The sequence below is a fragment of the Pan paniscus genome, chromosome 4 (assembly GCF_029289425.2).
Source record: "Pan paniscus chromosome 4, NHGRI_mPanPan1-v2.0_pri, whole genome shotgun sequence".
Classification (NCBI taxonomy): Eukaryota; Metazoa; Chordata; class Mammalia; order Primates; family Hominidae; genus Pan; species Pan paniscus.
The window spans coordinates 34576612-34591360 of NC_073253.2; the positions used below are offsets into that span (position 1 = coordinate 34576612).

At 37.2% G+C, this 14749-nt stretch overlaps 1 protein-coding gene across 1 annotated transcript in view; it reads right to left on the reverse strand.

Moving 5' to 3' along the window:
- MSH3 (mutS homolog 3) overlaps positions 1-14749 on the reverse strand; it is a 221027-nt gene that overhangs the window by 144212 nt on the left and 62066 nt on the right. The window contains exons 9-10 of the mRNA XM_057302266.2: positions 6238-6350; positions 2834-2948 (exon numbers count right to left, since the gene is read on the reverse strand). Coding sequence (XP_057158249.1) covers positions 2834-2948; positions 6238-6350 — 228 coding nt within the window. The remainder of the gene's footprint in view (positions 1-2833; positions 2949-6237; positions 6351-14749) is intronic.

Sequence of the window (14749 nt, forward strand, 5' to 3'; positions counted from 1 at the left end):
TCATCTACAAGGAGAATATTCATTTTTCCAAAGTAATCACCTTAAGAAGCAACATTATTTTTGCAAAATATAAGCACTACAGAATTACTCTTTTAGAATGATCTTCAAATTACATGCCACTCATGAACACCACATTTCGTTTTTAAGCAAAACTAGAGTACCAGTTTGATCACTATCTTTATTAATCTTGGTTTCCAATGAACTTTTGGCAATTTCCAATGAAATATACCCTCACAGAATGAAGAATTCCTTCCTTCTTTCATTAATCCTATATTAATACTATATATAATAATATATAATAAAAGCCTACTAGGTGCTGGGCTTATGCTGGATGCTGGGAATATATACAAAGCAGAGCACTTTATGTCTTTTGGCTTTGGCTCCATGGAAGTACCCAACAGGTAGATTAGATGATACGCTAAGTCACTAGCAGAGCCAGTTTCCTGACCATCCTCCACCATCAATTATGAGATGCAAAAAGTTCAGCTTCAGTTTATCAAGAGGTTACTTCAGGTAATTTGAAAAGAATCTATTTTAATTTCAGTATATATAGACATCTTGTTTTATTGTTTGGTATTATTCTTATTTCGAATTAAATATGAGGAAGACAGGCCGGACACGGTGGCTCACACCTGTAATCCCAGCACTTTGGGAGGCCAAGGCGGGCAGATCACTTGAGGCCAGGAGTTTAAGACCAGCCTGGCCAACATGGTGAAACCCTGTCTCTACTAAAAATACAAAAAATTAGCTGGGCGTGGTGGCGTGCACCTGTAATCCCAGCTACTTGGGAGGTGGAGGCAGGAGAATTGCTTGAACCCAGGAGGCGGAAGTTGCAGTGAGCTGAGATCGCACCACTATACTCCAGCCTGGGCAACAGAACAAGACTCCATCTAAAAAAAAAAAAAGAAAAAAAAAAATATATATATATATGAGGAGGACACATCTTTCCAGGTCCAAATTCATTTGCTTCTAAACACATCAGGGCCTGATTTCTAAGTTAGTTTCCTTATCCCAACATTAATACTTCTTTGCTTGGTGATACAGGAACACAAACACAAGTCTTAATGGGCAAGCTATTTATCACTAATTATACCTCACTTACAGGGTCCCTAACATGAACAAGTCAAACTGGTAGGTATCTTGTCACCCCTTTTTTTACAAAGCCCCAACACAACCAACCATATAGATTGATCTCTTTAATAAGTTTATTTTTGGAGCTTAAAGTAGAATCCAATGAGGGTATAATGCCGGGCTGACACTTTTTAAAATAAAACATTTTGGCCACACTAAAAAATGTATAGATTAATACAATACCCACATTCAGAAATGAAACATCAGTTAGAACTCCACTATGCCACGTCCATGCCCAACCTTTACTACTTTCCCTTCTTCCCCCTGGAAGAAACCCTGCTTCTGAATTTTCTATCACTCCCCTGCATGTCTTCACTTATTCTCTAACTACATATATATTCTTAAGCAGTACAGAGTACGATTTCACATGTTTCTAACTTCATATAATGGTATGTACTACGTGGCCTTCAGCAACTTTATTTTTGGCTTAATATACTGTTCATGAAATTTTAAGCATTGGTCATATATTAATAGCTCTAGTTCATTCATTTTCACTGCTATATAACATTACATTGCATGAATATAGCACAAGGATCCCTGATGGGCATTTAGATTGCTTTTAAATAGGATAAAGTTGCTTCCAGAGAAATGATACTCTGTTCTAGTACCACACGGGAGAACGCACATCAAAGACATTACAAAAAGAACCCCAAGGAACCTGCCTTTCTTTGACTCTCTCCAGCAACCTTGAACCAGCACCACCTCCTTGTTTCCTAGTTAATTTCTATTCTGTCATTTTGCTGAGATAGCACCTATCTCCCCTCCCACTTGTGCAGAATGGGACAGAGCTGATGCACCCTGGATCAATATAATGGAGGGTGATTCTTGACAGACCCGAAGACAAGGGGCTGGTGAAGGCGGAATATAAAAAGACAAGGAAAGTACCCTACTACTTTTTTCTATTCCAATGGTTATCAAACTAGTATTTTCCTAGAATGTCAATTGTGAGCTTTTAAATTTCCAAAATCCACAGTTAATCACTCTTGTAAAAAGCTGTGTTAGCAGCTGGCCCTTTTATCTCTAACTTCATGGTCTATGAAATAAGAACTGAAACCAAGAATAAGAAAGGTGGTAAATTTTTATGAATGCTTTTTAATACTATTTCTGGGTCCAGTTAGTATAAAGCACAGTTTTGTAGTCAAAACTATAATATATCAAATAGCTATCATGAATACAATTTATTTGACAGAATTCTTTATATATATATATATATATACACACACACATACACTTTTTTTTTTTTTTTTTTTTTTTGGGACGGAGTCTCGCTGTCGCCCAGGCTGGAGTGCAGTGGTGGGATCTGGGCTGACTGCAGGCTCCACCTCCCTGGGTTCACACCATTCTCCTGTCTCAGCCTCCCTAGTAGCTGGGACGACAGGCGCCCATCACCACGCCCGGCTAATTTTTTGTATTTTTAGTAGAGACGGGGTTTCACCATGTTAGCCAGGATGGTCTCGATCTCCTGACCTCATGATCCGCCCGCCTCGGCCTCCCAAAGTGCTGGGATTACAGGCATGAGCCACCGTGCCCAGCCAATATATTTTTAATATTCTTCAGCAACAATACCAAACAGCTCATCCTTGCACCCTAGTATTCTATCAATAGCAGGCAAGCTTCTCTAAGTATAGTACTACCAAATTCAATTTAAGAAATGTTCATAATATAAGCTCCCCCTTTTTTTAATTTTGGAGGAATCACTTACTCAGGTTTGGAGAGCATCTTTTCCAAGTTGAATTCTTTGAGGTATTTTATGATGGCAGCCAAAGAGCAAATCACAGGCTTCTCTAAGTTAACAATGCCAGAAATAATTTGAGAACCTAGAAAACAGAATATATTAACTTGTTATAAAAATTCTTTTAAATTAATCAAATTTAAAAATGTAATAAACAGAACCATTAACTTGTTAGCATTATTAAACACAAATTTTAAGTAAAACTTAATGGTTACCAAAATAATAATTTGGACAGTATCTCCTAAAATTGACCTTTGGAAAAATGTAAATCATTACTAATACCCAGGGCATGGGAAAAAAGGGCATTTTTCTGATGGTGGAATGAACCTTTTTTGAAGAACAGGGTATTTTTTCAAAATGTAAAATGCCCATCCCCTTTGTCTAGAAATACTCCAAACTGCATATCAAGGATGTGTGTACCAGAAGGTGACTTGAAACATCTTTTGGAGTATTAAAAAAAAACTAGAGACCACCTAAATAAACATTAACAGCATAGTACTTAAATAAAGTTGGGTAAATCCTGGTTATTATGTACCAACTAAATGGAATGACTTCCAATTATCTGCACTGATATGGAAGGCCATCTATAACATGTTGCTAAGTGAGGGAAAAAAAGTTGTCTGATCAATTTCATGTCTCACCACAAACACTGCAACAGCTTTCCATCTGGTCTCACTGCTTCATCCTTGCACCCTACAGGGTATTCTTAACAGAGCAGCCAGAGGAATTCTTTTTAAAATGTATATCAGATCATTAGACTATTTTGCTCAAAAGTCCTCCAACATCCCCCAACTCATTAAAAGTAGAGGCCAAAGTCCTTACAGTGACCCTATACTGCCTGCCATCTCCTCTTTATTTCTGAGCTCACCTAATGTTCTCCCCATCAGTTACTCTGTTCCAGCACACAGACTACTTGCTATTCCTTAAACATGCCAAGCACTCTCCCACTTAAGATATTTTGTACTTACTGTTGTCTCTGCTTGAAATACTGTTCCTTCATATGTCTATATGGCTCTTTTCCTTAACTCCTTCAGTCTCTATTCAAATCTTCGTTCAAGTGCTGTTTCTCGGTGAGGCCTTCCTTTACCATCCTATTTAAAAGTTCAACCCACTCCCCTGCCTTATTTTTTTCATTAGCACTTATCACCTTCTAACACACTAGTTTACTTTATTGTACATCTCTCACCATTAGAATGTAAACTCCAAAAGAGCAGGAATTTTTGTCTGTTTTATTCCTTATTGTATGCCCAATGCCTGGCATATAATAGGCATTCAAAAAATTAGCTGAACGAATAAATCCCAGTTATGTTAAACAAATACAGAGAACTATATGTGTATGTTTATGTGTGTATGTGTGGAGTTTTACACAAGGATATATGCCAAATTGTTAAGGATAACCCCTCCGACATATAAGCTGCAAGGGCAGAGGACAAGTTTGAGGGCAGGCACTTTACTTTTTTCTTTATATACGACTACACTGTTTGACTTTCTTGCAATAAGCATTAATTACTTTTAGAAGTAAAAAAACATATATTACAAGATGTTCTCTACAAATCAGTAAAATATCTTATTAATTTTAACTATAGGTGTTTATAAAACCAGAGTGTAAATGAAGTGCTAACAACACCTTTCCGTTCCACTGAGAAATTGATTTTCTTTTAACTTTCTAGCTTTCTTCCCCAGAAAACATGACAAAGATGGTGTATCAATGTGTTAGAAGTAGCACTGCCTGTGGTAAAAATGACCAAATATCAGTAAATTACATCTGGACTGAGAAGAATTATAAATACCTGACTACAGAGTTTTGGCCTTCCCTTAGTGCGTTGACTTTTGTAAACTGGCGTGTCTTTTGTAGAGACTGCAGCAAGAAATACAGGCTCCTCAAGGGCCTGGAGCTTCTAAGCCAGGGTGGCGCTTACGCTCACTTGATGTGAGTCTCCTTCCTTCATACACTCTCCCGGGCACTGCCACAAAGTCTGCTGTGAGGACTATCCCACCAAGAGCAACACATGCTCTGCTTGCAAGGTGTGTTTTCTGGCCCATATCTTTTAAGTAAATCTGGTACCACGGATAGGTCATGGTAGTCTTGGGATTTATCAGGTCTTTAGTTGAACATAAGATGACCTCTCGGTAATACTGAACACTGGTGTTAGAAGTGGGATACACTTGGCTGGGTGCAGTGGCTCATGCCTGTAATCCCAGCAACTTTGGCAGACTGAGGTGGGAGGATCGTTTGAGCCCAGGAGTTCAAGGCCAGCCTAGGCAACATGGCAAAACCCCACCTCTACAAAAAAAATACAAAAATTAGCTGGGTGTGGTGGCACACGCCTGTAGTCTCAGCTACTTGGGAGGCTGAGGTGGGAGGACTGCTTGAGTCCAAGAGACAGAGGTTGCAGTGGGCTAAGATTGCGCCACTGTACTCCGGCCTGGGTGACAGAGTGAGACCTTATAGAAAAAAATAAAAAGAAGTGGGATACAGGCTCAGACACTTTATTTGACCAAGGCATCATGAAATTAAAAGAGACATGCTAACAAGACACTGATGCCTAGATGCAAGGAAATGCTAACCAGACACTGATGCTTAAATGGAGCAGTGATGGGGAGCTGATGATGAACACTCTCTAGCATGTGACAGAGATAAATTTCCTCCATATGGAGTAGGATGAAGATTAGAGTGAAGCCAAGTTTATGCCAAGAGGGAAAATGTCTATTCACCTCACCATCCACAAAATGGACCCTAACATAAGCTGGACTGGCAGGAATGTGAGGTACAAATGAAAGTAAACATTAATGCCTGATTGTGGACATGTGAATTAGACAAATAATGATTACCTAAAATATTTCGACCTGTCACTAACATTCTGGTGTTTTAATTTTGGCAACCAACCTTTCAAAATGCTAGTCTTCATCAGAATATTTATCATCCAAACAGTCTATAAAATACAAAGATACTAATGAGCCATCTTTAAAGATAAGCAAAGAGGAAAGATGGTCAAAACTCCTTCCACTCTGATGAATACGTCAAAGCCATCAACTTACTAGCTGGTCATAATTTCAAAAGAGGCTGCAATGGTTCTTTTTGTTTTTTAAGAGACAGGATCTCGCTTTGTTGCCCGGGCTGGACTGCAATGGCATGATAATAGCTCATTGCTGCCTCGAACTCCTGGGCTCAGGCGATCCTCCCCTGCCTCAGTCTAACCAGTAGCTGGGACTGCAGTACAATAGTGTTTCTGATGAGCACAACGACAGTGAGCTCTTCTTCTCCCACATATTTATAATAACTACCTAGTCATCATTAAATTGAGAATCATACTAATACCTTTATCCAAATTTCAAATCAGTTCAACTTGAGGACATACAGGGAAAATATTTACCTTTGATGTCAACTGTATCTTTTGCATAAAACTCTGTAACTGCCTGGAAAGCATGGCTGTATTCAAAATAAATGTTATCCATCCTTTCGACTCGAATTCTGTCATCCTGCACACTGAAAGAAAAAAGGAAAATTTCAAAGATAACTTATCCATTATCATGAAATGCTGGTATTTAGGTCTTGGCCAGAAGAAGAAAAAAAAAAGATAAAGATTTATTCCTTATTCTTTCCCAAGCTGAAGAAAGAGAGAGAAAGAAAGAGCTAAAGTTTCTCTGCCAAAATGCTCTATTTCATAAAATATTAAAATGAGTACTTTTTATTTTTTTTATCTTTTTTTTTTTTTTTTTTTTTTTTTTGAGACGGAGTCTCGCTCTGTTGCCCAGGCTGGAGTGCAGTGGCTGCAATCTCAGCTCACTGCAAGCTCCACCTCCTGGGTTCACATCATTCTCCTGCCTCAGCCTCCCGAGTAGCTGAAGCTACAGGTGCCCGCAACCACGCCCAGCTAATTTTTTGTATTTTTAGTAGAGAGGGGGTTTCACCGTGTTAGCCAGGATGGTCTCGATCTCCTGACATTGTGATCCGCCCACCTCGGCCTCCCAAAGTGCTGGGATTACAGGCGTGAGCCACTGCGCCTGGCCAAGTACTTTTTATTAACTGCTATTTTTATATCACCTAGCACATTGTGAGTACTTTATATCTATCATTATTTAAAAAGAAAAACTCATTGAAATTAGGGTCCATTATGTTACTAAATATGAAGAGAGAAAAACTGAAAAGCATCATTTTGATTTGATTACGTTATTTGTTTAAATAATCTAGCAACAGAATACAGCACTGAGTAACTCTTTCTTTGAGGGACTTTCTGCTAAATCTGTTTCTATCACAGTCTCCAGTCAAATATAGTAAATTAGGTTAACTCTTACTCTTTAAAGTGATTCTACAGTCCTCCTAAAAATATGTATAAAAATTTGCCTAAGTACATAAACAAAATCATAGCATGCATGCTGGGTAGTGCATTTTCTTTTTCCATGTTTTTTGACTCCCTATTCTGTCCTCCTTCTCTTCTTTCTTTATCATCTCACTCCCATGACTGTTATCTCTCATGTTAACAGCCTAGGATGAATCTTTCCATATTTTTTCATGTTCATATTTTGGTCATACACAAGCATATATAATATATGCTCATTATATATTATATTACTACATTATAAAACTGAGATGATTTTATAAACATATTTCTGTGTCTTGTTCTCTTCACTTAATAATTCTTGAAAGTCCCTCCATAAAAATGACCTAGCTACAACTCCTTCTTTTTAATGGCTGAAAAATATTTCATAGTATATAGATGCCACAATTTCTTCAACTATTTCTTTGTTGTTTGATATTCATTTGGTGTTAATGTTTTGTCACATGTTGCTTTAAAACATTTTTATTTAAAAATATAAAACTTTAGTTACAGTTGTAGCCTGCACATATCCCTCACTAATCACATCCCTCTACGATTTCCAGAAGGAAATGCTGGCCGGGCACGGTGGCTTAACGCCTGTAATCCCAGCACTTTGGGAGGCTGAGGCAGGAGGACTGCCTGAGCTCAGGAGTTTAAGACCAGCCTGGGCAACATGGCTCTCTCTACAAAAAATACAAAAATTAGCCAGGCACGGTAGCACATGCCTGTAGTCCCAGCTACTTGGAAGGCTGAGGTGGGAGGATCACTTGAGCCCAGGGAGTCAAGGCTGCAATGAGCTGTGATCACACCACTGCACTCCAGCCTGAGCAAGAGTGAAACATTGTCTCAAATTAAAAAAAAATTAATAAAAGAAGCAAACATTATCTTGAATGTGATGTATATTACCATGCATGTTTTCATGTTTTATAAAAAACTGTATCATTTCATGCTTTTCATTTTGTATGAGTGGTACTTTATCATAACCATACAAATTGACTTTATCCTCAATGTTACACTATTTCTAAGATTTATACATGAAGATACATGTGCTTTTTACATTTTAACAGCAGCTAAGTATTTTATTATTTCTTATATTTTCTAATAAATTTAAGATCTGCTTTCTGAATTTATTCACCAGAATTTATCTTTGTGGATAGTGTGAAGTTATAAATACAATTTAATTTTCCATATAATTAATGATCAAAGCAGCAATTAGCATTCCATACGTCCCTGATGATTTATAATGTTACTTTCACTGCATATTGCATTTCTATATATGTTTTTGGATTCTCCATGCTGTTCCACTGGTCTTTTTGTCTATCTCTGTATCACGACCACAGTCTCTTAATTTCTAGGGCTTGGCATCTATATCTAAAGTGGCAAGGTCCCTACCTTGCTCTTCAAGATTGTCTTGGCTACTCCTGGCCCTTTGATTTTCTTTGTGAATTTTAGGTTCACTTACCTTCGGTCTTCACAAGAAACTTACTGGGATTACTTTATTTATTTATTTATTTATTTATTTAATTTTTAGACAGAGTTTCACTCCGTCGCCTAGGCTGGACCAGGGCTCATTGCAGCATCATCGACCTCCTAGGCTGAAGCAATCCTCCTTCATCAGCCCCAAGTAGCTAGGACTACAGATAGGCATTACCACGCCCAGCTAATTTTTTTGTATTTTTAGTAGATACAGGGTTTCGCCATGTTGCCCAGGCTGGTGTCAAACTCCTGGACTCAAGCGATCTGCCCACCTCGGCCTCCCAAAGTGCTGGGATTATGGGCATGAGCCATTGCGCCCAGCCCTTATTGGTATTTTAATTTGATATGTAATGAATTAATTTAGAGAGAAATAACATCTTAAATAGAGATATCACATTATCAAAGCTGGTATATTCTTCTATTCATGTCTATTATATCCAACAGTAATGTTCTGTAATTTCCTCCATGAAAGTTTTATACAGCTTTGGTTGTGCTCACTCTTAGATACGTACACATACCTCTCTCTTGTCTTTATCTGAAACAGGAACAGGTGTTGGGTGGGGCCCGGCCCAGCATCAGGGGACTCTACTGCACATTAAAGTTAAAGAACCACTGACCTATACAAATAAAAGACTGCTGCTATAATGAAAATTAGTAGATGATAGGAAAGAGTATTCCCAAAGCAAAGAGTATTTCCTTTGGAAGCTTATCTTATGTATATTAATGTAGGTATATCTAATGATCTAAGAACATCAAAAGTTATCTGTAAAGTAAAGCTATACTATAAACAACTGAGTTAAGATAATTTAGAAAGTTTCTCAATATTTTTTTCTTTGGCTCCCTATGCAGAACACTTTCTTGGTCTCTACATAAAACTGAAAAAAGACTTGAAACCATCCCCAGCACCAAAATAAAGCAAGCTTTTTTCTATTTTTATGATTTTCCTTCCTGAGCAAGGAGATCGTATGAGTTGATTTAAAAGTTCAATTACAATGCCTTGTAATAAATAAACAATAGTGAAACTTTATTACCTATTTTGCTTTACAATTAGGTTAAAATTCAGAAAGAAGGATTTATGACAGAAAATCTATAGTTTATATATTTTTTTTCTTCACAAAAACAGTTAAACAAATTCTCATGGGCATATGCCACACAACAATCACTCTTTCTTAGTTTACAATCTAAGACAACAGACAGTAATGTGGTAGACATATGTAAAAGATACAGAAAACACAGAAACACAAATGGCTATACCTCGTCACAAAAGCAGAACACTCCCTCCCTCAATATTATGAAAAGTAGAAATAAATGTATCATTTTATCAATGTAACACACATTTGTAATTTTTTGCTATTTTCCTTGATATAATATTTTATTGAAATAATTGTTGTTTTTTGTTAGATTCAAGCATAGTTTTTCAGTCTCCCTAAATCCTGCCATAAAAACAGAGACTTTAATAACCAAACTAAAACCCACAGATAACATGTACTACACTATAACTGCATCTCAAGATATTAAGAACCCCAAAATGCAAGCAGGTGGGATGAACAATAAGATACAAATGCTATCAGCAACCATGTGAGAAGAAGCAGACAAAAGCAACAGAACTCTAACAATCAGAAAACAGAAACAACACAAAACAGCAACCAGGTACTTGCTGGAAAGCATAGTAGGATATTTTGAGGAGCTGAAATTGGGAGTGCAGTTTGTACATTTGATAATAGTGACTACAGGGAGTCCACAGTAAAGCCTGAAGGGGCTTGAGAACTCTAGGCCCTATGAATTCACAAAACCAGTGATGCAAAGCACTTTTTTAGGACAAATCTTACCCTGAGGAAAAACTCCTATGAACAGAATCTAAAATGGGGAGAAAAGGGTAACAGGGTAATTGTTAAAAAGACAAAAGTACTACAGAACAGAGCCAGGAGAAAATGAGCTGTCACATTTTCAAATATTTTGACAATATGCAGCAAAATGAATCTCAAAAAATCATATTTTGTGAAAGAAATCAAGCCAAAAAATTTTAATATATATTGTAAGATATCCTGTATTTGAAATTCTGTAAAAGGCAAAATATACTGGTGGAAAATTAATAATTGCCTAGGGCCAGATGTGAAGGTAGGGGACCAACTGCAAAAGCACATGAAAGTTTTAGGGTAAAAGTATTCTTCCATATCTCGACTGTGATAGTGGTTACAAAATTGTGTAAAACTACCACTTACAGTTGTGTAAACTGTACACTTAAAAATGAATGAACTGTTTATAAATAATACTTGGAGTTAAAAAACACTACCAGAACTGTGAAGTCAGAAAAGCTATTTTGAACCCATGCCTCTTCTAAAAGTTTGGGAAAATGAATTTGCATAAAAATGAGTAATAGAAAAGGACCCAACTCAAATCCTGTCCAAAGTTATGATAAGAAAAAAAAAGAAAAAACATAATAACATCTCTACAGACAACAGAATCATGTTAGGTATCTCCATAAAACATGAAAACCCTAACAAGTTAAAAAAATTATTAAGAAAACAAATTGGATTTAGAAAAACTCAGAAATCAACGGGCAGAACTCAGGAATTAGAGACAAAAGGAAAACTTCTCAGAATGAACGACAGTCTAGAAGGCACACAACTGAATAAATACTACAGATAATAAAGATAAGAAGCAGGAAATGAAAGGGGGAAATTTTTTTCAAAGTCAAAAAGAAATGAAAGAGGAGATTTGAAAGATTGGAAGAAAGTAACAAATACAAAAGGTTGGCAAAGAAGATCTAAAACGTGTATAAAAGGCACTCCCAAGGTACAAAGTTGGCAAAGAGGGCAAAGCAAAGAAACAGAAAAATCACTTGACACTGTATATTTAAAAAACACATCACATACCTGGGGAAATCAACCCATAATGACCATCACAGTAAGTAATCTAGTAAAATTATTTCCAGCCAAAATGACAAGTTGTTTATAAAAGAAAGAAAAACAGAGTTGCCAAACTTTAACGGCAATGTTTTACCCTACAGACAATAGAGTAACGTATTTAAGATACTCAAAGAAATAAACTGTAAGCCAGGAATTTTAAGCTTAGCCAATCTTCCATGTATAAAGGCCACAGAGAGCTATACCCAAAGTATGGTCACCAGACCAGTAGCATCACCACCACCTGGGGACTTGTTAGAAACACAGATTCTCAGGCCCCATCCCACATGTACTGAGCCAGAGAACCTGCCGGTGAGGCCCAGTACTTGGCGCTTTAACAAGCCTGCCAGGTAATTCTGATGCACGCTAACGTGTAAGAACAACCATACTATAGAATAAATTTCAGACAACCAAAATGACTAGGAAGACATGGAAATAAGAATTGGTGGTGAGCATGTAATACATATTTGTTTGGAGAACTAAGACTCTCAATGGAGGCTATAAGAAAGAAGGTATAGTACCTAATGGCTATATGCTCTGATGATGCATATATTACAACTGTGAAATAAATGGGGAAGAAATGTAAGACCTTTAAATGCAATGGCATTTTATAATATATAATTTTAATAATATAGATTCAGTAATGTGGGATAAAGCAAATTAAATACCTGATATTTGAATGATAAAATCAGAGTACTTACATAAGAACCAGGATTGTCGACATGGTGGGGAAAAGGAGATATAGATGTCAGACTGAAAAAGTTAAATAAAAACTCTTTAGCCCTGAATTTGAATCAGAAGTATTTTTTAATGAGTTCTTAATATAGTTTGACCTATCCAATAAATAGCCTCCCTAGTTGCACACAATGTGGTTTAGAAATACCATTTCCTGGCCGGGTACAGTGGCTCATGCCTGTAATCCCAGCACTTCGGGAGGCCGAGGTGGGTGGATCACGAGGTCAAGAGATCGAGACCTTCCTGGCCAACACGATGAAACCCCATCTCTATTAAAAATATAAAAATTAGCTGGGTGTGGTGGCACGCGCCTGTAGTCCCAGCTATTCGGGCGGCTGAGGCAGGAGAATCGCTTGAACCTGGGAGGCGGGGGTTGCACTGAGCCGAGATCGCGCCACTGTACTCCAGCCTGGCGACAGAGTAAGACTCCGTGTCAAAAAAAAAAAAAAAAAAAAAAAAAAAAGAAATACCATTTCCTACTAAAAGAAACTAGGGAAGGATTACTGGAGAAATGACTAATTCCAGGTCTGGGACTGAAAATGTTTAAGATGATCCTAGACTATCTTGTTACACAAAAAAGCTACTAAAGATTACTAGCATCATGGCAAAATGGCACAGAGGTCAACTTGGAGAGACTCTCTTTGCTCAATAATGGGCCATTTTGAGCACTGGGAAGAATAACAACTGCAATGAAGCCAAAACACTTTAGACCCTTGGGTTCATAATGATACTTTAAAAAGCAAGACTTGTTCATCACTACTGAGTATCAATGGCTACTCAATTCACAAAAAGAGAGATAATTATATGCCTCCCAATGAAAAAATAGAATCTACGAAGTTCTCTTCCTCTTCCATGAAAAAAAAAAATCTGAATTTTATTAAGCCTCTCAATTCAACTACCAATTTACAGAAAATACAGAGGAATATCTTAAACTCTATGGATATGTAATCAGCAAAATCCAGACTATGGAAAACTCCACAAGAAAAACAACTGAGTTTCTTCAAAAAAAAAAAAAAAAAAAACCAAAGGTGAGGATAGGAATAAAAAGAGATGGAGAGGGAACCTGTAGATAAAGAGGTTTAAAACGTATTTTTATAAAAAGTCAGGCACAGTGGTATGCACCTGTAGTCCCAGCTACTCAGGGAGCTGAGAAGGGGGATCACTTGAGCCCAGGAGTTCCCAACTCACCTGCGCAACATAGCAAGACCTTTGTCTCTAAAAATATAAATTTTAAAAATTTTGAAGACATTTAAAAAATAAACTGGCAAAATTAAACCATAAGGATACATACTTGGGTGACAAAACTGCAAAGGAAATTAAGAAGGTGATAACAATGACAAAGTCAGGATCATGATTCCTCTGAGGGCTATGACAGTGAGGAGGCAGAGAGAGCTTCTAGAGTGACTGCCAAAACTCTATATCCTGGACTAGATGGTGGTTTCAGCAGCCTTCTTCTATATCTGTATTATATTCTTATATTTGTACCATATTTTAATTTTTTCAAATAAAACACAAATGATTCCAATTTTACTGCCTTCTCTGAAAATTAAATTACTTCTGAAACTTTTACTTTTTACTTTAATCCAAGAGTCTGTTTTATCTCATAAGCAACTGCCAATGTTCCAACATCACACTGAATTTAGAAGTATTTTGATATAGGAAACTCAAACAACCCAATACCAAAAACACAAATAACCAAATTTAAAAATGGGCAAAGGCCCTGAATGAATGGCCAATATATGAAAAAAAAAATGCTCTCATTAATCATCAGGAAAATACGAATCAAAACCACAATGACATATTTACTTCATTCATGTTAGAATGGCTATTGTCACAAAGACAAAAAGTGTTGGTCAGGACACAGAGAGGCACGAACTCTTACATACTGTTGGTGGGAATGTAAACTGAGACAGCCCTTATGGAAAATAGTATGGAGGTTCCTTAAAAAACTTAAAATAGACCTACTAGCTGGGCAGGATGGCTCACACCTATAGACCCAACTACTTGGGAAGCTAAAGCTTGAGGCCAGGAGTTTGAGACCAGCCTAGGCAACATAGCCTGTCTCTAAAAAAAATAATATAAATTAGCTGGGCATGGTGGAGTGCACTTGTAGTCCCAGCTACTCAGGCGGCTGAGGTGGGAAGGATCTCTTGAACAAAGCAGTTCCAGGCTGCAGCGAGCTATGGTTATGCCATCGCATTCCAGCCTGGGTGACAGGGCAAGACACCCTCTCTTAAAAGAATTTTTTATAATAAAAATAGAACTATTACATGATCCAGCAATCTCACTACTGGGTATACATTCAAAGGAAACAAACTCAGTGTGTCAAAAAGATACCTGCATTCTTACATTTACTGCAGCACTATTCTCAACAGCCAAGTTATGGACTCAGCCTAAGTGTCCATCAATGGATGAATAGATAATGAAAATGTGGAATATACACACAATGG